General features: G+C 40.8%; 1 protein-coding gene across 1 annotated transcript in view; it reads right to left on the reverse strand.

Annotated features, from left to right (window-relative positions):
- SVOPL (SVOP like) overlaps positions 1-26,119 on the reverse strand; it is a 74,222-nt gene that overhangs the window by 14,336 nt on the left and 33,767 nt on the right. The window contains exons 12-13 of the mRNA XM_035021190.1: positions 25,414-25,495; positions 6,814-6,903 (exon numbers count right to left, since the gene is read on the reverse strand). Coding sequence (XP_034877081.1) covers positions 6,814-6,903; positions 25,414-25,495 — 172 coding nt within the window. The remainder of the gene's footprint in view (positions 1-6,813; positions 6,904-25,413; positions 25,496-26,119) is intronic.

The raw sequence follows: 26,119 nt of genomic DNA on the forward strand, positions 1-26,119 counted from the left end.
AAATTCAAATGGAACTTTTTTCCCAGAAATAGAACAAACAATCCTAAAACTCATATAGAACCATAAAAGACCCCAAATAGCCAAAGCAATCTTGAGAAAGAAAAGCAAAGCTGGAAGCATCATCACATTTGCGGATTTCAAACTATATTAAAAAGCTATACAAATCGAGACAGTATGACACTGGCCTAAGAACAGAAACATGGATCAATAAAACAGAATAGAGAGCCCAGAAACAAACCCATGTACATGTAGTCAATTAATTTACAGCAAATGAGCCAAGAATATACAATGGAGACAGGAGAGTCTTTTCAATAAGTGGTGTTGGGGAAATAGGACAGCTATATGTAAAAGAATGAAACTAGACTACTATCTTAACTCATACATAAAAATCAACTCAAAATTGATAAAAAGACTTCAATATTAAGACTCCAAATCATAAAACTCCTAGAAGAAACCAGAGGCAGACTTTATGATTTCTTTGGATTTGATACCAAGAGGAAAGGAAATAAAAGCAAAAATAAACAAGTGGGACTACAAACTCAAAAGCTTCTGCACAGTAAAGGAAAACCATCAACAAAATGAAAAGACAACCGACAGAATGGGAGAAAATATTTTCAAATCATATCTGATAAGAGGTTAATGTCCAAAATATATAAGGAATTCATACAACTCAGTAACAAAAAAACCCTAAAAATCTCATTGAAAAACGGGCAGAAGATCTGAACAGGTATTTTCCAAAGAAGACATTCAGTTGGCCAATAGGTGCATGAAAAGGTGCTCAACATCACTCATCATCAGAGAAATACAAATCAAAATTTCAATGAGCTATCACCTCACACCTGTCAGGATGGCTATTATCAAAAAAGACAAAGGGCGCCTGGGTGGCTCAGTCAGTTAAGCATCTGTCTTTGGCTCAGGTCATGATCTCAGGGTCCTGGGATTGAGCCCCTCATGGGGCTCTCCGCTCAGTGGGGAGTATGCTCTCCTCTCCCTCTCTCACCCTCATGCTCAAGCTCTGTCTCAAATTTAAAAAAAAAAAAAGACAAGTAATGAGGGGTTGGTAAAGACAGAGAAAACAGAACACTTGTTTACTGTTGGTGGGAATATAAATTGGGATAGCCACTATAAAAACCAGTATGGAGGTTCCTCAAAACATGAAAAATAGAACTATGCTGTGATCCAGCAATTCCACTCCTGGGTATTTATCTGAAAGAACTGAAAACACAAATTTGAAGAAAAATATGTACTCCCACATATATTGAAGCATTATTTACAATAGCCAAGACATGGAAACAACCTATGTCCATTGATGGATGAATGGATAGAAATAATATGGTATACATATACAGTGGCATATTGTTCAGCCAAAGAAAAGAAGAAATCCCGGCACTTGCAACAGCATGGATGGACCCTGAGGGCATTATGTTAAGTGAAATAAGCCAGACAGAAAAAGACAAATACCATATGATGTCACTTATGTGTGGAATCTGAGAAAAACAAAACAAAAAATCCAAACTCACAGATACGGAGAACAGATTGGTGGTTGCCAAAAGCAGGAGGTCTGGTGGGGGGGGGGGGGTGTGCAAAATGGGTAAAGGGCATCAAAAGATACAAACTTCCAGTTACAAAATAATTCCCGGGGATATAATATACAGCATGGGGACTATAATAATACCATATTGTATATTCAAAAGTAGCTGAGAGAATAAATCTTAATTCTCATCACAAGAAAAATTTGTGATGGATGTGAACTACACTTACGGTGGTGATCATAATATATACATATACCCAATCATTATGTTGTACACCTAAAACTAGCATGTTATACATGTCATTTATATCTCAATTTTAAAAAGTATATGAATTGTGATATTTAGGTACAATGTATATACATGTATATACACATGTTCGTTCATACATACATACAGTCAGCGTGAAAGAACTTCATTAAAATATTTGTATTTGTGGGGTGTCCAGGTGGCTCAGTTAAGAGTCCAACTCTTGATTTTGGCTCAGGTCATGATCTCAGGGTCATGAGATTGAGCCCCACATCAGGCTCCACACTCAGCAGGAGTCTGCTTCTCTCTCTCTCACTCTCTGTCCCTCTCCCAGCTTGCACTCTCTTAAACTTAAAAATGAAAAAAATAAATTTTTGTTATCTCAGATAAAATAGGAGGTAGTGAAATTTTAACTCAAATTTGTAATTTTCTGTGTTTTCGTGTAGAAGAAAAAAATCACATGGAAATCAAGCCATTGAAAACACAATAAACACAAGCCTATTTATGACCCACAAAACATTGACAAAGACCCTCTCCTTGACCAAACTCTAGCCAGACTGCTCTAAGCCTCTTCTCACCCGGGCCCCAACCTTGGTCTATAAAAGACCAGAACAAACACTAGCTCAGTTTCTAACAGCTGAAGGCCACATCCCCAGGATGACCCTCCGTTTCCCTTCATGTGCCTACATGAGAAACTCAAGTCTGCCCCCCAAATTTACTGTTTGTTCTAGTCAACACCTGGAGATAGGACCTTTGTCTGGGTTTCACATGGGCCAAACCCCTCCTTTCCACTTTTTGCAATTTTTCACTTCCCTTACTCTATTATCCCACCCTCACATTCTCCCTGTAAAACGCGTTACCCCTGTGCAAACAAAATTTGAGTTCCGTTTGCCCTAGGCTCTTTTTCCCTATTGCAATAGTTATTACTGACCAAAATATGTCCTTGTCCCTCTAACTAGTGTCCAGCATTGTTTATTTTTGACAATATACATTGTCAAAATGTATACAATGTACAGTTTCTCAGTAAGTGTAATGCTTATTAGTGTGGGCACCTGGGAGGCTCAGTCAGTTAAGCGTCTGCCTTCGGCTCAGATCATGATGCCGGGGTCCTGGGATCGAGCCCCCCTTCTGGCTCCCTGCTCAGCAGGGAGTCTGCTTCTCCACCCCCTCCCCCAGCCCCGCACTCATGCTCTCACTCAAATAAAATCTTTTTAAAAAGTATTGCTTATTAGAAATCACTTATGAAAATATAAAATGCATATTTTTTCATTCCCATTAACTTGTGAAGTGCTGTATACAATCTTATGCATTGATTCATTGGGTTTCCATGTAGCTGGTCAGGTATCTGATAGGACAACAAAAATCACTGCTTAGCTGGGACAATGCAATTCAGGCTTTTTGAGAGCCCTGAAAGATAAATGTTTGGCTTTCAGCCTTATTTATGGTAGTTTTTTTTTTCTGGGCAGAAATGTAAATTTTTGACGAAGTTTCTTCCTTGATCTTTCTAAAAGAAACAGTTTCCAGAATTCTAAAATCTCATTTCACCGGAGGGCATGGCAGCGTGAGATTAAAGTCTTACCATAAGCTTGTTCTGCCCTGGCCCTACCCACCCCCACAATTCACTATAGAGCAACCAGAGTGCTCTTTTCAAAAGGCAAAACTGATCATGTCACTTACCTGCTTAAAACCCTTACGTTATTTCCCACTACTCCTCAGGAAAAACTCCCAAGTCCTCACGATGCCTATAAAGCACTTTCTCTCCCTGCACATGTCTCTGTTCTGCTCGTCACAGCTAGTTTCTGTTCCTGGAACATACGTATCTCAATGGCATCTCCAGGCCCCTGTACCAGCAGGCATCCTACTTCAAATGTGATTTCTCTTTGTCAGTTGTCAACTTCTCCTATTTCAGGTTTCGACTCCAATGTCACCTTGCCAGAGAGGTTTTGCCCAAAAAGACCTGTCACCACTTTGATTCACTATCATATTACCTCCAAAGCACTTATATAATGTGAAATTATCTTAATTATTTGCATATTGGTAAATTTGCAACTTGAACGTCAGTCTCTTGAGAGCGAGAATCTTGTGGTGCTGTGTTGCCAAATGCTCAAACAACAGCCTTCCCCCGAAAGTCTTCTCCTACCATTTCCTGATGTCCATGGTACAAATACTACCACCGTGGGTAATTTCAAGATCCAATGTGACATCAACCAGCCTGCAAAATTGCTTGAAAACTTAACAGTTCGTTTGCACAAGCCAGTGCAGACCAGCTCCGACCAACCACTGGAACCTCGTCTGGCTTCTTTACAGCTACCAATAAATGGAACTGAATCCAGGCACAGAGTAAGTGGGCAATAAATGGTGACTGAATGTTGAATTGGAATAAAACAACTCTTAATTCTATTCTAGGAGATAGAGATTGTAGCTAGTTGAGTCCTTTTTTTTTTTTTTTGGTATTTTAACTGCCAAACTGTATGTAGAATTTGCAGACAACTACTTTGAAGTCAACTTGTTGAATGTGTCATTATAAGAGGTTCCTAAATGCAGGGCAAAAAGAGGAAGGAGAGGAAGGGGAGGAGAAAGAGGAAGAATTAAGTGAAAGTAAAGCTTATCTCCCAGCGGGTATTTTCCCTGTGGATGGCCTGGCCTCCCAGAACTCAGTCCACAAGCCAATCTCATCAGGTTCGTTGGGAGTACTTGTTAGAACTACACTGGTGGACCCATACGCAGCACCAGTCTCTGGGTGGAATCCAGCAATCTTGTTATCCAGTTACGCCCTGTAATTCTGATGCGCGCTCAAGTTTGAGAACCACGTCCAAGGGAAGGCAGGCAGATGATCAGCTCCTGAGAGCTGATAAGAGTAAGGCCAAGGCCTTCCTATCTGCTTGAGCCGCTCACCCCACCCCAAACCCAAGCAAATATCCTGGGAGCGAACAGATCTCGAATTCTGACCGCCCATTCCAAATTTGTTAAGAAAGCAAAACATCCCAATTGCACTGTGATCAAAATACTGGACTTAGAAGTATTTTTGTTACTGAGAAATATTCATTTGAATATTTAGCATTTGGCCTTCATTATCAGTGATCATCATTGCTATTAGGTAACATTTATTGAGTGTTTACTATGTGTCCAATGTTGGGCTAAGTGCTTTCCATGTGTTTTTTTTTTTTTAAGATTTTATTTATTTATTTGAGAGAGAGAGAATGAGAGACAGAGAGCATGAGAAGGAGGAAGGTCAGAGGGAGAAGCAGACTCCCCGCCAAGCAGGGAGCCTGATGCGGGACTCGATCCCGGGACTCCAGGATCATGACCTGAGCTGAAGGCAGTCGCCTAACCAACTGAGCCACCCAGGCGCCCTCTTTTTTTTTTTAATTTTTATTTATTTATTCATGAAAGTCAGAGAGAGAGAGAGGCAGAGGGAGAAGCAGGCTCCCCGCCAAGCAGGGAGCCCGATGCGGGACTCGATCCCGGGACTCCAGGATCATGACCTGAGCTGAAGGCAGTCGCTTAACCAACTGAGCCACCCAGGCGCCCAGTGCTTTCCATGTATTAATCTTTCCATGTATTAATACTCAAAACAAACCTATGTGGTGGGTGCTATTATTGATCTTTATTTTACAAATGAGGGGGACATAGAGAGAGGAGTGATTTAACTGGCTGCAGGACACTAAGCAGACCAGAGCCTATGGCCCCAGAAGACCTGGACCCAGTTGGTGATCTTTCCTGATCCACAAAGCCACCAAAAGCTGTGTGGCTTCTAGGGTAAATACCCACAAATACCCAAAAGACAGGTTTCAAGTGGTTGAAAGAGAGATACAATTTCTACTTAAAGATCAGAAAATAAGATCATCCAGAAATAGGATTAATATTTTACTTCTGTTTTTTACCACTATGTTTTTTTTTCTGAAAATGGTAAAAGCAGGATAAAAAAAACTTTGAAAACCACTAGACAAAAGCTGCCCTCATTTTTCCTTAAGGTGAGTGGGGAAAAGCACTCCAAGAATAAAAACAAATGAATAACCGTCTAGTGGTAGCAAAATGTGTTACATTATAGGAAATACACCTGACAGTCTGCTTGGCCCACAACAACCCCCTTCCTTTGAAAACTGCATTTTCCCAACTGCATGTGTAAGATAACCTTGACTCCTGGCCACAACTGGTTGAGCTCAAGTATGACCATCCGACCAGACCTGGCTAGTGAGAGTCCCTTTTCAGGGATGCAGCGAGAGTGCATCCATGTCTTCTGGTGGCTGGATCTAAGGATCCACGTTTGGGATTCCTGGGATGGTCGAGTACACAGACAAGCATAGCACACTGGTCTGCAGGGAGAGGAAAGCCTGAATGCTCAGAAAGGTGAAGGAGTGACCACGGACCCAGACAGACAGGAAGAAAGGGCCTGGGTCCCTATCACCTCCACTGCTTGGATCAGACCCTCCCAGAGCCTAGGCTCACTCCATCTTTTTACTGCAGCCAGCTCAGGTGGATTTCCATTTCTGTGGCCAAAAAGAGAAGGACCAGTACAGTGTTCAGTCCCTCTGAGGAAACATGACCACGTTGGTCACCATATCTGCCTGTTTCCCTCCAGAAACAAGGGTGCATCCATGAGTCCAGGCCACCCCTGGATTTTATCCCAGCCCATACCTGGTTTGCCCTAGCACTAGACTCACCCTCCCTGCACTTCCATGCTCTGTTTCTCAATTTCACCCCTGGACAGGATCAGGGTTCAGACCCATTCTCATTCAACTGCTCAAGCTCCTCGTGTCCTCCATTTCTTTTCCATCTTACTGCAACAATGCCCAACAAAATCCAAACCCTGCACGCAATGAAATACATGCTATTGACCAACTACAAGCCTGGAAATGTTTACTTAGGCTCTTTCCCTGCCCAAATTCACCAAACAATGGGAAAACAACCCCTCAAGAAAACTCGTTACCTAAACAGAAATCCCCAGTTAAACCCTTAACTTGAAGGAACCCAGTGTCCCATTTTTCCCATCTCCTTTAGACTCATCCCCCCTACAGAGACTCCTGGGCTGTACCTGGGATATAAACGGTGCCACCATCGCACCAATCCGACACAGGGAACCACTGGTCCCCATCCCCAAAGCGCGTATCATCGTGGGGTAGACCTGGAGGGAGGAACATAGGAAGCATGGGTTAACTTGGGCTCCTACTTTCTCAAGTCCCCTGCCCTTCCTCCCCCAGCCAGGTTTTGGTATATATCAAACACCAGATATTCTGTACAGGTATGTAGGATATGAAATACAGGACATCTGTGTTCTCAGGCACACAACTTTGAATCTTTAAGGATCAGAAAAATAAACACTTAGGAATTATCATTTAATGACCAAATTCCAAAATATGTTTAATTGACTATTCCAAATATAATTTCAAAAAGGTAAGCTCTGGAATCAAACAGAAGACTTCCATTTTAGATCTATAAATGTATAAAGTGGTCCTACCAGAAGTAAAGAAAATCCTCCCCAAGGGACACCTGGGTGGTTCAGGCAGTTAAGCATCTGACTCCTGGTTTTGGCTCAGGTCTTTATCTCAGGGCCGTGAGATCAGTGCAGAGTCTGCTTACAACTCTCTCTGAAGGGGTGCCTGGGTGGCTCAGTCGGTTAAGCATCTTGTCTTCAGCTCAGGTCATGATCTTGGGGTCCTGGGATCAAGTCCCATGTCAGGCTCTCTGGTCAGTGGAGAGTCTGCTTCTCCCTCTCCCTCTGTGCATGCATGCTCTCCCTCTCGCTCTCAAAAAAATAAAATCTTAAAAAAAAAAATTCTCCCTCTCCCTCTGCCCCTCCCACTCATGCTCGCACACTCTAATAAATTTTGAAAAAAGAAAAAAGAAAATCCTCCCCAAATGATGATTCAGTGAAACTTCTAACACAATGAAAAGAATTGACAAGCATGCTGGGTACATGCAACATCATTCATGACATTCTTGTTGCTGAATCTTATGACATAGGGGCACCTGACTGGCTTAGTCAGGAGAGCATGTGACTCAATCTCAGCATACTGAATTCAAGCCCCATATTGAGTGTGGAGCATAGTTTTTAAAAAATAGAATTTTATGGCATAATCTACTTTTAAAAAAGATTTTATTTGAGAGAGAGAGAGAGAGGTAGAGAGAGCGAGCCTAAACAGGGAGGAGGGACAGAGGGAGAGGGAGAAGCAGGCTCCCCACTAAACAGGGAGATAGATTTGGGGGCTTGGATCCCAGGATCCTGGGATCATGACCTGAGCCAAAGGCAGAGGCCTAACCAACTGAGCCACCCAGGCGCCCCCATAATCTACTTTCTTGATGCAACTTTCTTACACTTATTACAAGACTTCATTGATCTGTACTTCCTTAATTCTAAACTCTTCTAGGAACTGGCAGAAGTTTAATAAATAAGCAAATAGTACTTAACAATTTATGGGGAGAATGTTTTATGAAAGAATGGTTTTTCAAAACTCAAGAATTCTCTTAAAAAAAAGTATTGGTATTATATAGTTTTTTTTTTTTTTTTTTAAGATTTTATTTAAGAGAGAGACACAGCAAGAAAGGAAACACAAGCAGGGGGAGCGGGAGAGGGAGAAGCAGGCTTCCCGCTGAGCAGGGAGCCCGATGCGGGGCTCCATCCCAGGACCCTGGGATCACGACCTGAGCCGAAGGCAGACGCTTAACGACTGAGCCACCCAGGCACCCCTTACTGGATTTTTTTTAAGATTTAATTTTTTATATTTATTTATTTATTTTTAACGATTTTTAAAATTTATTTGATATAGAGAGACACAGCGAGAGAGGGAACACAAGCATGGGGAGCAGGAGAGGGAGAAGAGGCTTCCCACTGAGCAGGGAGCCCGATGCGGGGCTCCATCCCAGGACCCTGGGATCACGACCTGAGCCGAAGGCAGACGCTTAACGACTGAGCCACCCAGGCATCCCCAATACCAATACTTTTTAATTCATTCACTAAAGCAAAGCACATAGCCTCTTTACTTGGTCACATTTTGTTAAGCACCATCTGTCAAATGAAAAGTCAAGAAGCTGTCTGGCCTCAGTGGACATCGCTGTATTTTTAAGAGAAGGTCTGGGAGTGGAGTGCCTTTTTCAGTTTTTCTTCTTCTGGAAAATGAAGCTGCTGGCTATAACTGAAAACAATGGACTCAGACACATAATGATATCAGAGTTAAGAAAATAAGTCTTTTGTTCCTGTTTTGACAATTCTGAGTGGAATAATAGAAAGCAATCATCTTTAGGTACACGCTTTTGATTTTTTTAGAAAGTATCAAAAAATTTACTTAGAAAGGACCTTTTAAAATAATTTATTCCAAAATATGTTGAGTTGAATATTTCAAATGTAACTTTAGAAGCAAACTGTATTACACAGATCAAATATGTCAATTCCCTATTTTTATCTATATGGGGAGAAAAGAGTATTTTTCTGTGGCTTTAATGGTTTGGACAGGCCATATCTATAAGCTGAACAGACTTCTAGGTTTCCTGAGATGAAAACAAATGCAGCTTCTCCCACCCCCACCCCGTGCCCTGCTCGGACTGCCCTCCTTGGGCGAGTATGCCTCAGGCCCAGCGCACAGTTACCCTTCCCCAGAAGACCAGTGGAAACCCCCACGCCCACACCACCACCACCACATCTCCTGACCAGAGAGTTCTCAAGGCTTCTGTTCTAGTGGAAATAACATCAGGTCTCATTTGACAGGCGACCAGAGCACACCTAGTTAAAACCCACCACATTCTGGCTAAGGACCAAGCACTGCCCACTGCAGGCAAGGAGCGTCTGCAGACGCTGGCCTGAAGGACAGAGAAGCCAGTACACAGCAGCAGAGTGCACGCAGCACATGCCAGAGACACCCAAAAGGCCAGGCCCTGGACACCATAGGACCCCTTCTTCATAAAGCCATTATTCTCAGGAGTAGGAAGCCTAACAGGCTCTTCTAACACAGAAGACAGAGTTAGACAAAATGTCAAGATTGAGGAATTCCTCCCAAATGAAACAACAAGATAAGCTCAGGGCCACAAATCTGAGTGAAACAGAGGTCAGTAACATGCCTGATGGAGAATTTGAAGCAACAATTGTAAGGATACTCACTGGCTTTAGAAAAGAATGGAAGACTTCAGGGAGGCCCTTACCACAGAGATGAAAGAGTTAAAGAATGCAGTAACTGATGATACAAACAGACTGAACGCACTGAACAAGGCTGGAGAAGCTGAGGACTGAATAAGTGATACAGAAGATAAAATAGAAAATAATGAAGCTGAACAAAAGAGAAAAAGAACAATTATGGATGAGACTAGACTTAGGAAACTCCATGACTCCATCAAATGCAGTAACATCAGTATCCTAGGAGTCCCAGAAGAGGAAGGGAAAGAAAGGGGGTGAAAATTTACTTGAAGAGTTAATAGCTGAAAACTTCCCTAATCTGGGAAAGGAAACAGGCGTCCAGATCCAGGAGGCACAGAGAACTCCCATCAAAATCAACAACAGGCCAACACCCAGACATATTGTAGCTAAATTTGCAAATACAGTGATCAAGAAAAAATCCTAAAAGCAGCAATAAAAAGAAGTCCCTAACTTACAAGGGAAGACCCATAAATCTAGTTGCAGATGTTTCAACAGAAACTTGGCAAGCCAGAAGAAAGTGGCATGATATATTCTAAGTGCTGAATGGGAAAAATCTGCAGCCAAGAATATTCTCTATCCAGCAAGGCTATCATTCAGAATAGAAGGAGAGATAAAGAGGTTCCCAGACAAACAAAAACTAAAGAAGTTCATGACCACTAAACCAGCCCTGCAAACAATATTGAAGGGGACTCAGAGTGGACAGACCAAAAGTAGCAAAGAAAGGAACAGAGAAAAACTCCAGAAACAACCACAAAACCATAAAATGGCACTAAATACATTTCAAAAATTACCCTAAATGTAAATGGACTAAATGTTCCTATCAAAAGACAAGGTGTCAGAATGGATACAAAAACAAGACCCAGCTATATGCTGCCTGTAAGAGACATAGTTTAGACCTAAAGACACCTGCAGATTGAAAGTGAGGGGATAGAGAAACATTTATCAGGCAAATGAGTTTCAAAAAAAAAGGTCAGAGTAGCAGTACTTATATCAAACTAGATTTTAAACCAAAGACTGTAACAAGAGATGAAGAGCACTCTGTCATAATAAAGGGGTCTAACCAACAAGAAGATCTAACAATTGTTTTTTTTGTTTTTAATTTTTTTTTTTTTTTTAAGATTTTATTTATTTGCAAGAGAGACAATGAGAGACAGAGAGCATGAGAGGGAGGAGGGTCAGAGGGAGAAGCAGACTCCCTGCCGAGCAGGGAGCCCGACGCAGGACTCGATCCCGGGACTCCAGGATCATGACCTGAGCCGAAGGCAGTCGCTTAACCAACTGAGCCACCCAGGCGCCCAAGAAGATCTAACAATTGTAAATATTTATGCCCCCAAAGTGGGAGCACTCAAATATATAAAACAATTACAAACAAAGGAACTCACTGATGGCAATACAGTAATAGCAGGGGACTTTAATACCTCACTTACATCAAAGGACAGATCATCTAAGAAGAAAATCAACAAGGAAGCAATGGCTTTGAATGACACACTGGGCCAGATGGACTTAACAGATACATTCAAAACATTCCATCCTAAAGCAGAATACACACTTTTTTTTTCAAGTGCACACAGGACATACTCAAGAATAGATCACAACTATGTCACAATCAGGTCTCAACAAGTACAAAAAGATTGAGATCATACCATGCATATTTTCTGGTCCCAATGCTACAGAACTTGAAGTCAACCACAGAAAAAATATGGAAAGGCCACAAATATGTGGAGGTTAAACAACAGTCTAGTAAACAATGGGTCAAGCAGGAAATCAAATAAGAAATTAAAAAATACATGGAAACAAATGAAAATGAACACACAATGGTCCAAAACCTTTGGGATGCAGCAAAAGTGACCCTAAAAGGGAATTATATAGTAATAGAGGCCTACCTCAAGCAGTAAGAAAAATCTCAAATAAACAACCTAACCTTATACCTAAAGGAGCTAGAAAAAGAAAAATGAAGCCTAAAGAAAGCAAAAGGAGGGAAATAAGATTAGAGCAGAAATAAATGATAAACTAAAAAAAATAGAGATCAATTAAGCCAGCAACTGGTTCTTTGAAAAAAAATAAAATTGATATACCCCTAGCCAGACTTATCAAAAAGAAAAGAGAAAGGACCAAAATAAAATCACAAATGAGAGAGGAGAAATACCAACACCACAGAAGTACAATTACAAGAGAATATTATGAAAAGCTATACGCAACAAATTTGACAACCCAGAAGAAATGGATGAATTCCTGGAAACATAAAAACTACCAAAACTGAAACAAGAAGAAACAGAAAACTTGAACAGACCAATAGTCAGCAAAGAAGTTCAATCAGTAATTGAGTATCTCCCAACAAGCCAAAGTCCAGGGCCACATGGCTTAACAGGTGAATTTTACCAATATTTAAAGAAGATTTAATACCCATTCTTCTCAAACTATTCCAAAAAACAGAAATGGAAGGAAAACTTCCAAATTTATTCCATGAGGCCAGCATTATCCTGATAGCGAAACCAGATAAAAACTCCACTAAAGGGGAGAGGAGCAAGATGGTGGAGGAGTAGGAGACCTAAATTCCATCTGGTCCCAGGAATACAGCTGGATAGGGATCAGACCATTCTGAACACCTACGAACTCAACAAGGGATCGAAGAAAAGAATAACAGCAACTCTCTGAACAGAAAAGCGACCACTTTCTGGAAGGTAGGACGTGCAGAGAAGTGAATCTGACACGATATTCGGAGGATAGACGGCGGGGGAGGGGGCCTCCGTCCCCCGTTTCTGGCAAGTGATAGAGCCACGGAGCACAAAATCAAAACTTTTAAGCTCCGCTGAGGGACGTCACTCCAGTGGCTAAGCGAGGGGTGGAACCCTCGTGGGACAGTATGGTCTCAGGACCCTTGGGGTCACAAAGACCAGGGGTGCCTGAGTGCTGCAGAATTCCCAGGTACCACAGTGGGGAAGCCCGCTGCGGAGACGGAGCTGAGGCGCGGGCTCTCAGCTCAGGGTTGCCATTAACCGTGATCCGGGGCACAGTCAGGGCACTGCTCCTCCAGCAGGGACCCAACAAGCCGCAAATCCAGGGAGACTCCCCTTCCTCCCCCGGGAGGAGTGGCACGGGAGCACACTGCAGCGATCTGCTGGGTTTGGAGACTCCACACAGGGTCTGGTGCCAGAGATAGAAATGCTCGGTCACAGGCCGGGTGAGCACGGAGTGTGGCCAGAGACCAGGGAGACGGGAGTGACTGACTGCTTTTCTCTAGGGGCGCACTGAGGAGCAGGGCCCCGAGTTCTTGGCTCTTCCAGGGCAGAGATTGCGAGGCCGCCATTTTCACTCTCATCCTCCAAAGCTGTACGGAAAGCTTGCAGGGAACAAAAGCTATGGAGAGCAAACCCGAGCAGATTACTTAGCCCGGACTGGGCAAGGGCGGGGCAATTCCGCCTCAAGCAAAGACATTGGGAACCATGGCAACAGGCCCCTCTCCCAGAAGATCAGCAAGAACAGCCAGCCAAGACCAAGTTTGCCAATCAATGAGAACGGCAAAACTCCAGTGCTAGGGGAATATTTCACATAGAATCCATGGCTTTTTTACCATGATTCTTTAGTCTTTCAAAGTTAATTTTTTTTTAAACTTTTTAAATTTTTCTTTTTCCCTTTTTCAACATCTTATCAATCCCTTTTTAAAAAACATTTTTATTTTTCATTTTTAGAGTCATATTCTATCCCTTCATAGTAGTTACCCTTACTTTCGGCATATATATATAAGTTGTTCTCTCTTTAAAATTTTGAGATACAGTTTCTTCTAACAGATCCAAATATACCCTAAATCTCTAGTGTATGGTTTTGTTCTACTCTCCTGCCTGATCACATTTTTTTTTTTTTAAATCCTCTTTCTTTTTTCAAACTTATCAATTCCTTTTATAAAATCTTTTATAATTTTCATCTTTACACTCATTCCATCCCTTCATCGTATTAACCCTTATTTTTGTACATATATAAGTTTTTCTTTCTTTAAAATTCTGGGAGGCACTTTCTTCTAACAGACCAAAATGTGCCCAAAATCTAGTGTGTGGCACTAATCTATGCACCAGCCTGATCATATTTGATCATATTCTGTTTTTTTTGTTTTGTTCTGTTTTTGTTTTTATCATCTTTTTTTTTCTTTTTCTTTTTTCTTTCTTTCCCTTTCTTTTCCCCCAGTTTCAGGTCTTTTCTGATTTGTTTAGTGTATATTTTCTGGGGACATTGTTACCCTGTTAGCATTTTGTTCTCTCATTCATCTATTCTCCTCTGGACAAAATGACAAGAAGGAAAAAAATCACCTCAACAAAAAGAACAAGAGGCAGCACCGATTGCCAGGGACCTACTCAATATGCACATTAGTACAATGTAGGAACTAGAGTTCAGAATGATGATTTTAAAAATACTAGCTAGGCTTGAAAAAAGCATGGAAGTTATAAGAGAAATCCTTTCTGGAGAAATAAAAGAACTAAAATCTAACCAAGTCAAAATCAAAAAGGCTATAAATGAGGTGCAATCAAAAATGGAGGCTCTAACTGCTAGGATAAATGAGGAAGAAGAGAGAATTAGTGATATAGAGGACCAAATGATGGAAAATACAGAAGCTAAGAAAAAGAGAGATAAAAAAAAAGAGAGAGAGAGATAAACAACTACTGGATCACGAGGGCAGAATTCGAGAGATAAGCAATACCATAAGATGAAACAACATTAGAATAATTGGGATCCCAGAAGAAGAAGAAAGAGGGAGAGGGGCAGAAGGTATATTGGAGCAAATTATAGCAGAGAACTTCCCTCATTTGGGGAAGGAAACAGGCATCAAAATGCAGGAGGCACAGGGAACCCCTCTCAAAAAATCAATAAAAATAGGTCAACACCCCGACATCTAATAGTAAACTTACGAGTCTCAGAGACAAAGAGAAAATCCTGAAAGCAGCTCAGGAGAAGAGATATGTAACCTACAATGGTAGAAACATTAGATTGGCAACAGACCTATCCAGAGACCTGGCAGGCCAGAAAGGACTGGCATGATATATTCAGAGCACTAAACAAGAAAAATATGCAGCCAAGAATACTATATCCAGCTAGGCTGTCATTGAAAATAGAAGGAGAGATAAAAAGCTTCCAGGACAAACAAAAACTAAAGGAATTTGCAAACACGAAACCAGCCCTACAAGGAATATTAAAAGGGGTCCTCTAAGCAAAGAGAGAGCCTAAAGCAACATAGACCAGAAAGGAACACAGACAATATACGGTAACAGTCACCTTACAGGCAATACAATGGCACTAAATTCCTATCTTTCAATAGTTACCCTAAATGTAAATGGGCTAAAGGCCCCAATCAAAAGACACAGGCTATCGGATTGGATAAAAAAACAAGACCCATCAATATGCTGTCTGCAAGAGACTCATTTTAGACCCAGACACACCCCCAAATTGAAAGTGAAGGGGTGGAAAACCATTTACCATGCTAATGGACACCAAAAGAAAGCTGGGGTGGCAATCCTTATAACAGATAAATTAGATTTTAAACCAAAGACTGTAATAAGAAATGAGGAAGGACACTATATCCTACTTAAAGGGTCTATCCAACAAGAAGATCTAACAATTGTAAATATCTATGCCCCTAACATGGGAGCAGCCAATTATATAAGCCAGTTAATAACAAGAGCAAAGAAACACATCAAGAATACAATAGTAGTCGGGGACTTTAACAACCCCCTCACTGAAATGGACAGATCGTCTAAGCAAAAGATCAACAAGGAAATAAAGACTTTAAAAGACACACTGGACCAAATGGACTTCACAGATATATTCAGAGCATTCCATCCCAAAGCAACAGAATACACATTCTTCTCTACTGCCCATGGAACATTCTCCAGAACAGATCACATCCTAGGTCACAAATCAGGTCTCAACCAGTACCAAAAGATTGGGATCATTCCCTGCCTATTTTCAGACCACAGTGCTTTGAAACTAGAACTCAATCACAAGAGGAAAGTCAGAAAGAACTCAAATACATGGAGGCTAAAGAGCATCCTAAGGAATGAATGGGTCAACCAGGAAATTAAAGAAGAATTTAAAAAATTCATGGAAACCAATGAAAATGAAAACACAACTGTTCAAAATCTTTGGGATGCAGCAAAGGCGGCCCTAAGAGGAAAGTATATAGCAATATAAGCATTTCTCAAGAAACAAGAAAGTTCTCAAATACACAACCTAACCCTACACCTAAAGGAACTGGAGAAAGAACAGCAAATAAAGCCTAAACCCAGCAGGAGAAGAGAAATAGTAAAGATCAGAGCAGTAATCAATGAATTAGAAACCAAAAGAACAGAACAGATCAACGAAACTAGGAGCTGGTTCTTTGAAAGAATTGACAAGATTGATAAACCCCTGGCCAGACTTATCAAAAAGAAAAGAGAAATGACCCAAATCAACAAAATCATGAATGAAAGAGGAGAGATCACAACTAACACCAAAGAAAGACAAACAATTATAAGAACATTATGAGCAACTATATGCCAGCAAATTAGATAACCTGGAAGAGATGGATGCATTCCTAGAGATGTATCAACTACCAAAACTAAACCAGGAAGAAATAGAAAACCTGAACAGACCTATAACCACTAAGGAAATTGAAGCAGTCATCAAAAATCTCCCCAAAAACAAAAGCCCAGGGCCAGATGGTTTCCCAGGGGAATTCTACCAAACATTTAAAGAAGAATTAATACCTATTCTTCTGAAACTGTTCCAGAACATAGAAATGGAAGGAAAACTTCCAAACTCATTTTATGAGGTCACCATTACCTTGATCCCAAAACCAGAGAAAGACCCCATCAAAAAGGAGCATTACAGACCAATATTCCTGATGAACATGGATACAATAATTCTCACCAAAATACTAGCCAATAGGATACAACAGTACATTAAAGGGATTATTCACCATGACCAAGTGGGATGTATTCCTGGGCTGCCAGGTTGGTTCAACATCCACAAATCAATGTGATACAATACATTAATAAAAGAAAGAACCACATGATCCTCTCAATAGATGCAGAAAAAGCATTTGACAAAGTACAGCATCCTTTCTTGATTAAAACTCTTCAGAGTGTAGGGACAGAGGGTACATACCTCAATATCATAAAAGCCATCTATGAAAAACCCACAGCAAATATCATTCTCAATGGGGGAAAAACAGAGCTTTTCCCCTAAGGTCAGGAACACAGCAGGGATGTCCATTATCACCACTGCTATTCAACATAGTATTAGAAGTCCTCACCTCAGCAATCAGACAACAAAAAGAAATAAAAGGCATCCGAATCAGCAAAGAACAAATCAAACTCTCACTCTACAGATGATGATACTTTATGTGACAAACCCAAAAGAATTGACCCCAAACTTAGAACTCATACAGGAATTCAGTAAAGTGGCAGGATATAAAATCAATCCACAGAAATCAGTGGCATTTCCATACACCAACAAGACAGAAGAAAGAGAAATTAAGGAGTCGGTCCCATTTACAATTGCACCCAAAACCATAAGATACCCAGGAATAAATCTCACCAAAGAGGCAAAGGATCTGTACTCAGAAAACTATAAAATACTCATGCAAGAAATTGAGGAAGACACAAAGAAATGGAAAAACGTTCCATGCTCATGGATTGGAAAAACAAATATTGTGAAGATGTCAATGCTACCTAGAGCAATCTACACATTCAATGCAATCCCCATCAAAATACCATCCACTTTTTTCAAAGAAATGGAACAAATAATCCTAAAATTTGTATGGAACCAGAAAAGACCCTGAATAGCCAGAGGAATGTTGAAAAAGAAAAGCAAAGCTGGTGGCATCATAATTCCGGACTTCAAGCTCTATTACAAAGCTGTCATCATCAAGACTGGCACAAAAACAGACACATAAATCAATGGAACAGAATAGAGAACCCAGAAATGGACCCTCAACTAATCTTCGACAAAGCAGGAAAGAATGTCCAGTGGAAAAAAGACAGTCTCTTCAACAAATGGTGTTGGAAAAATTGGACAGCCACATGAAGAATGAAACTGGACCATTTCCTTACACCACACACAAAAATAGACTTGAAATGGATGAAAGACCTCAGTGTGAGACAGGAATCCATCAAAATCCTTGAGGAGAACACAGGTAGCAACCTCTCCAACCTCAGCCACAGCAACTTCTTCCTAAACACATCACCAAAGGCAAGGGAAGCAAGGGCAAAAATGAACTATTGGAACTTCATCAAGATAAAAAGCTTTTGCACAGCAAAGGAAACAATCAACAAAAGCAAAAGACAACTAACAGAATGGGAGAAGATATTTGCAAATGACATATCAGATAAAGGGCTAGTATCCAAAATCTATAAAGAACTTATCAAACTCAACACCCAAAGGACAAATAATCCAATCAAGAAATGGGAAGACATGAACAGACATTTGTGCATAGAAGACGTCCAAATGGCCAACAGACACATGAAAAAGTGTTCAACATCATTATGCATCAGGAAATACAAATCAAAACCTCAATGAGATACTACCTCACACCAGTCAGAATGGCTAAAATTAACAAGTCAGGAAACAACAGATGTTGGCGAGGATGTGGAGAAAGGGGAACCCTCCTACACTGTTGGTGGGAATGCAAGCTGGTGCAGCCACTCTAGAAAACAGTATGGAGGTTCCTCAAAAAGTTGAAAATAGAGCTACCCTATGACCCAGCAATTGCACTACTGGGTATTTACCCCAAAGATACAAATGTAGGGATCCAAAGGGGTACATGCACCCCGATGTTTATAGCAGCAATGTCCACAATAGCCAAACTATGGAAAGAGCCAAGATGTCCATCAACAGATGAATGGATAAAGAATATGTGGTGTAAGCAATTCAGTAATGTGGCAGCATACAAAATCAATGCACAGAAATCAGTTGCTTTCTTATACACTAACAACGCAACTGTAGAAAAGAGAAATTAAAGAAACGATTCCATTTACAATAGCACCAAAAACCATAAGATACCTCAGAATAAACCTAACCAAAGAGGTAAAAGATCTATACTCTAGGAACTACAAAACACTCATGAAAGAAATTGAAGAAGACACAAAAAGATGGAAAAATATTCCATGCTCATGGATCAGAAGAATAAACATTGTTAAAATGTCTATGCTACCCAGGGCAATCTATACCTTCAATGGCATCCCAATCAAAATTCCAATGACATTTTTCAAAGTGCTAGAACAAACAATCCTAAAATTTGTATGGAATCAGAAAAGACCCCGAATCGCCAAGGAGATGTTGAAAAAGAAAAACAAAGCTGGGGGACGTTGCCTGATTTCAAGCTATCCTACAAAGCAGTGATCACCAAGACAGCATGGTACTGGCACAAAAACAGACATACAGACCAATGGAACAGAATAGAGAACCCAGATATGGACCCTCAACTCTATGGTCAAATAATCTTTGACAAAGCAGGAAAAAACATGCAATGGAAAAGACAGTCTCTTCAATAAATGGTGCTGGGCCCCGATGTTTATAGCAGCAATGTCCACAATAGCCAAACTGTGGAAAGAGCCAAGATGTCCATTGACAGATGAATGGATAAAGAAGATGTGGTCTATATATACAATGGAATATTATGCAGCCATCAAAAGGAATGAGATCTTGCCATTTGCAACGACATGGATGGAACTGGAGAGTATTATGTTGACTGAAATAAGTCAAACAGAGAAAGACATGTATCATATGATCTCACTGATATGAGGAATTCTTAATCGCAGGAAACAAACTGTGTTGTTGGAGTGGGGGGTGGGGTGGGAGGGATGGGGTGACTGGGTGATGGACACTGGGGAGGGTATGTGCTCTGGTAAGCGCTGTGAATTGTACAAGACTGTTGAATCTCAGATCTGTACCTCTGAAACAAATAATGCAATATATGTTAAGAAAAAAAAAAAGAAGGAGGTAGCGGGAGGGGAGAATGAAGCGGGGGAAATCGGAGGGGGAGACGAACCATGAGAGACGATGGACTCTGAAAAACAAACTGAGGGTTCTGGAGGGGAGGGGGGTGGGAGGATGGGTTAGCCTGGTGGTGGGTATTGAGGAGGGCACATTCTGCATGGAGCACTGGGTGTTATGCACAAACAATGAATCATGGAACACTTCATCTAAAACTAATGATGTAATGTATGGGGATTAACATAAGAATAAAAAAAAAAGAGGTTCAAAAAAAAAGTCAGAGGGTGGTATCCAGTTGTTTCTGATGTATCATAAGCTTTAATAAAATTATTAAAATTCAAAAGAAATAAAAATAAATGGTGCTGGGAAAATTGGACAGCCACATGCAGAAGAATGAAACTCGACCATTCTCTAACACCATTCACAAAGATAAACTCAAAGTGGATGAAAGACCTCAATGTGAGACAGGAATCCATCAAAATCCTAGAGGAGAACATAGGCAGTAACCTCTTTGACATCGGCCACAGCAACTTCTTTCAAGATACATCTCCAAAATCTAGTGAAACAAAAGCAAAAATGAACTTTTGGGATTTCAAGATAAAAAGCTTCTGCACAGCAAAGGAAACAGTCAACAAAACAAAGAGGCAGCCCACAGAATGGGAGAAGATATTTGCAAATGACACTACAGATAAAGGGCTGGTATTCAAAATCTATAAAGAACTTAAACTCAACACCCAAAAAACAAATAAGTCAAAAAGTGGGCAGAAGAGATGAACAGACACTTCTCTGAAGACGACATACAAATGGCTAACAGACATAACAGAAAAAATGTTCATCATCATTAGCCATCAGGGAAATCCAAATCAAAACCACACTGAGATACCACCTTACACCAGTTAGAATGGCCAAAATGGACAGGGAAAGAAACAACAAATGTTGGAGAGGTTGTGGAGAAAGGGGAACCCTCTTACACTGTTGGTGGGAATGCAAGTTGGTACCGCCACTTTGGAAAACAGGGTGGAGGTGCCTCAAAAATTTAAAAATAGAGCTACCCTATGACCCAGCAATTGCACTCCTGGGTATTTATCCCAAAGACACAGATGTAGTGAAAAGAAGGGCCATATGCACCCCAATGTTCATAGCAGCAATGTCCACAATAGCCAAACTGTGGAAAGAGCCAAGATGCCCTTCAACAGATGAATGGATAAAGATGTGGTCCATATATACAATGGAATATTACTCAGCCATCAGAAAAGATGAATACCCAACTTTTACATCAACATGGATGGGACTGGAGGAGATTATGCTAAGTGAAATAAGTCAAGCAGAGAAAGTCAATTATCATATGGTTTCACTTATTTGTGGAACATAAGGAATAACTTGGAGGACATTAGGAGAAGGAAGGGAAAAATGGGCAGGGGGAATTGGAGAGAGAGATGAACCATGAGAGACTATGGACCTGAGAAACAAACAGGGTTTTAGAGGGGAGGGGGGAGGGGAGATTGGTTAGCCCGGTGATGGGTATTAAGGAGGGCACGTACTGCATGGAGCACTGGGTGTTATACGAAAACAATGGATCGTGGATCACTACATCAAAAACTAATGATGTATTGTATGGTGACTAACATAATAAAATTAAAAACTACAAAAAAAGAGATTGTGTGGTGTATATATACACACACACACACACACACACACAATGGAATATTATGCAGCCATCAAAAACAACAACAATATCTTACCATACGCAACGACATGGATGGACCTAGAGCATATTATGCTAAGGGATATAAGTCAATCAGAGAAAGACAAGTATCATATGATCTCATTGATATGAGGAATTTGAGAAACAAGACAGAGGATCATAGAGGACGGGAGGAAAATTGAAACAAAATGAAACCAGAGAGGGAGACAAACCATAAGAGACTCAATCTCAGGAAAAAAACTGAGGGTTGCTGGAGTGGAAGGAGGTGGGAGGGATGGGGTGGCTGGGTGATGGACACTGGGGGGGATATGTGCTATGGTGAGCACTGTGAATTGTGTAAGACTGATGAATCACAGACCTGTACCTCTGAAACAAATAATACATTATATGTTAAAAAGAAGATGATGATGGTAGGAAGGGAAAAATGAATGGGGGGGAAGTCGGAGGTGGGGGACGAACTATCAGAGACTATGGACTCTGAGAAACAAACTGAGGGTTCTAGAGGGGAGGGGGGTGGGGTGGGGGGATGGGTTAGCCTGGTGATGGGTATTAAAGAAGGCACGTATTAAAGAAGGCATGGAGCACTGGGTGTTATGTGCAAACAATGAATCATGGAACACTACATCAAAAACTAATGATGTAATGTATGGTGATTAACACAATAAAATAAAAAACTAATGATGTAATGTATGTTGACAAACAAAACAAATAAATGATTCCACTAAAAAACAAAACTACAGGCCAATATCTTTGATGAACACGGGTACAAAAAAAATTTTTTTTTTTAAAGATTTTATTTGAGAGAGAGAGAGCACATGAGAGGGGGGAGGGTCAGAGGGAGAAGCAGACTCCCTGCCGAGCAGGGAGCCTGATGCGGGACTTGATCCCGGGACTCCAGGATCATGACCTGAGCCGAAGGCAGTCGCTTAACCAACTGAGCCACCCAGGCGCCCGGGTACAAAAATTCTTAATAAAATACTAGCAAATAGAATCCAACAATACATTAAAATAATCATCCACCACTATCAAGTGGGATTTATTCCTTGGCTTCAAAGGTGGTTCAGCATTTGCACATCCATTAACTGGATACATACACCACATTAATAAAAGAGTAAGAACCATAGGATCCTTTCAACACCCATTCATGATAAAAACCCTCAACAAAGCAGGGTTAGAGGGAACATAACATAATAAAGGCCATATATGAAAACCCACAGCTAGTACCATTCTCATCGAGGAAAATTGAGAGCTTTTCCTCTACAGTAAGGAACAAGACAGGAATGTCCACTCTCACCACTGTTATTTAACATAGTACTGGAAGTCCTAGCCTCAGCAATCAGACAACAAAAAGAAATAAAAGGCATCAAAATTGGCAAGGAAGGAGTCAAACTTTCACTGTTTGCAGATGTGATACTCTATAGAAAACTCAGAAGACTCCACCAAAAAATTGCTAGAACGGATACACAAATTCAATAACGTGGCAGCATACAAAATCAATATACAGGAATCTGTTGCATTTCTATACACCAATAATGAAGCAGCAGAAAGAAATCAAGAAATTGATCCCATTTGCAATTGCACCAAAACCCGTTAGATACCTAGGAATAAACCTAACCAAAGAAGTCAAAGACCTATACTCTGAAAACTACAAAACACTGGTCAAAGGAATTGAAGATGACACAAAGAAATGGAAAAACATTCCATGCTCATGGATTAGAAGAACAAATATTGTTAAAATGCCTATATTACCCAAAGCAATCACACATTTAATGCAATCCCTATGAAAGTACCACCGGTATTTTTCACAGAGCTAGATGAAATAATCCTAAAATTTGTATGGAACCACAAAAGACCCTCAATAGCCAAAGCAATCTTGAAAAAGAAAAGCAAAATTGGAGGCATCATAATTCTGGACTTCAAGCTATATTACAAAGCTGTAATGATCAAGAGAGTATGGTACTGACACAAAAACAGACACATAGATCAATGGAACAGAGAGCCCAGAAACTGTATGATCAATTAATCTTTGACAAAGCAGGAGAGACTATACAATGGAAAAAAAGATCATCTCTTCAACAAAAGGTGTTGGGAAAACTGGACAGCAACATTAAGAATGAAACTGGACCACTTTCTTACACCATACACAAAAATAAATTTAAAATGGATGCAAGCCCTAAATGTGAGACAGGAAACCATTTAAATCCTGGAGAACACAGGCAGTCACTTCTCTGACATCGGCCATATCAACTTCTTACTAGATATGTCCCCTGAGGCAAGGGAAACAAAAACAAAAATAAACTATTGGGACTACATAAAATAAAAAGTTTCTGCAAAGCAAACAATCAACCAAACTAAAAGACAACCTTCGGAATGGGAGAAGATATTTGCTAATGACATACCTGATAAAGGGTTAGTATCCAAAAGATATAAAGAATTTATCAAACTCAACACCCAAACCAAAATAATCCAGTTAAAAAATGGGAAGACAATAGACATTTTTCCAAAGACATACAGATGGCCAACAGATATATGAAAAGATGCTCAACACCACTCATCATGAAATGCAAATCATAATCACAATGAGATCCCACCTCACACCTGTCAAAATGGCTAAAATTAACAACACAGGAAACAACAGGGGTTGGGGAGGATACGGAGAAAGGAGAACCCTCCTACACTGTTGGTGGGAATGCAAACTGGTGCAGCCATTCTGGAAACAGTATAGAGGTTCCTCAAAAAGTTAAAAATAGAACTATCCTATGATCCAGCAATTGCACTACTAGGTATTTACCCAAAAATTCTAATTTGAAAGGATACATGCACCCCAATGTTTATAGCAGCAATGTCCACAATAGCCAAATTATGGAAAGAGCTCAAATGTCCGGCGACTGATGAATAAAGATGTGGTATAGATCTACAATGGAATATTATTCAGCCATCAAGAAGATTGAAAACTTGCCATTTGCAACAACATGGATGGAGCTATGAAGAATATTATGCTAAGGGAAATCAGTCAGAGAAAGACAAATACCGTATGATTTCACTCCTATGTGGAATTTAAGAAACAAAACAAATCAACATGGGGGTAAAGGAAAGAGAGACAAACCAAGAAACAGACTCTTAACTATAGAGAACACATTGATTGGTTATGGGGGGAGGGGGGATGAAGGAAACAGGTGATGGGAATTAAGGAGTGCACTTGTGATGAGCGCCGGGTGTTTTATGGAAGTGTTGAATCTCTATATTGTACACCTGAAACTAATATCAGTATGTTAACTAAGTAGAATTGAAATAAAAACTTGGGGGCAGGGGAAGAAAATGAGCACAGCTTTACCAGCCTCTGTAGTGCCACTTTCTCTAGCTCAATGAAGGACAAAACCAATTAAAATACTGTTAAGTTTTCTGTTCACATATTACTTCTAGGAAAACTAGCTCTTTAAGGTGGGTGTTTGAGGAAATTCTCTAGCTCCTTCAGGTAGTGCCCTGCATACAATAGATGTATTAATTCAATAAAGAATATCAAATTTAGGCTACTATATTCAAATTTAAGCTACATGTGGCAAATAACAGATGGAGGGGAACACAACATGGTGCTAGGACAAGGAGGTGGATTTTTTACATGCATGCTGTGTCATGAGACAGGTGGGTCCTCAAATGTCCTCTCATACACTGGCTTTCAGTAGACCCTACAGAGCAGAGCAAACTATCAAACCGCCTGCGAGCATTTTCTTGGAGTGCTTTTAGAAAATTGTCAAAAGTCAACAGAAGCTAGGATGCGTCTTCAATGGACAGACACCCTAAGTAGCTCGCCGTGCAAGTCTTGGAGTAACCAACCCACAACTCACCTCAGCAGTGTAAATGTAGATGGTGTTGAAGTTGGCTGCCACCAAAGCCCTCAGCATGAAGAGGAAGCCTGTCAGGCCAGAGCTAGGGAACAAGATGCCAGAGACGTTAGGAAAGGCAGCATGGAGGGCTTTCCATGGCCTTGACAGGTGCTCACGTTACACAGCTTAGCATTAGAAATGCGGACACATGCCCACAGATAACCGGGTCCCGGGAAGGTGCTGCTTCTCACCTGGCCTGATTGTGGGGTCCTAAAATAAATGCTGGACCCCAATCTTCAACCCAACTCCCCATCTGTCCTTCCCACTCCCCCAAGTGTACTGTTCCAGCCTGGCCCCCCCAGATTAGCCCACCTTCGGCTACCACCCTCCAAAAATGATGCTGTTCGCAGAAGGATATCGATTGCCATTGAGGACATCCTAAGATTGCAAATTAAAGAGTGAAATAAATTTTTACACCACAAGTAGGTTACCTATTTCCCTGAACTACTGTAACAACAGTCCAGATAATTTGGTAAACAACTAGAGTCCTGACGTTCCACGAAGCTTAGCATAAAGATCCTAAATACCTTGGCGGCTGGAGGGATTGTAGCTGCATTAGCACCTGTATCCTGGGAGAGCTGAGGCAGGGCCGGGTGTGTGCAAGAGGGAAGGGGGAGCGGCAGGTGCCAGGAAAGACCCATTCCAGTCAAACCAGCAGCCGCCCATT

This window comes from Mirounga leonina, unplaced genomic scaffold, assembly GCF_011800145.1.
Source record: "Mirounga leonina isolate KUSES-001 unplaced genomic scaffold, KU_Mleo_1.0 Mir_174, whole genome shotgun sequence".
Lineage (NCBI taxonomy): Eukaryota > Metazoa > Chordata > Mammalia > Carnivora > Phocidae > Mirounga > Mirounga leonina.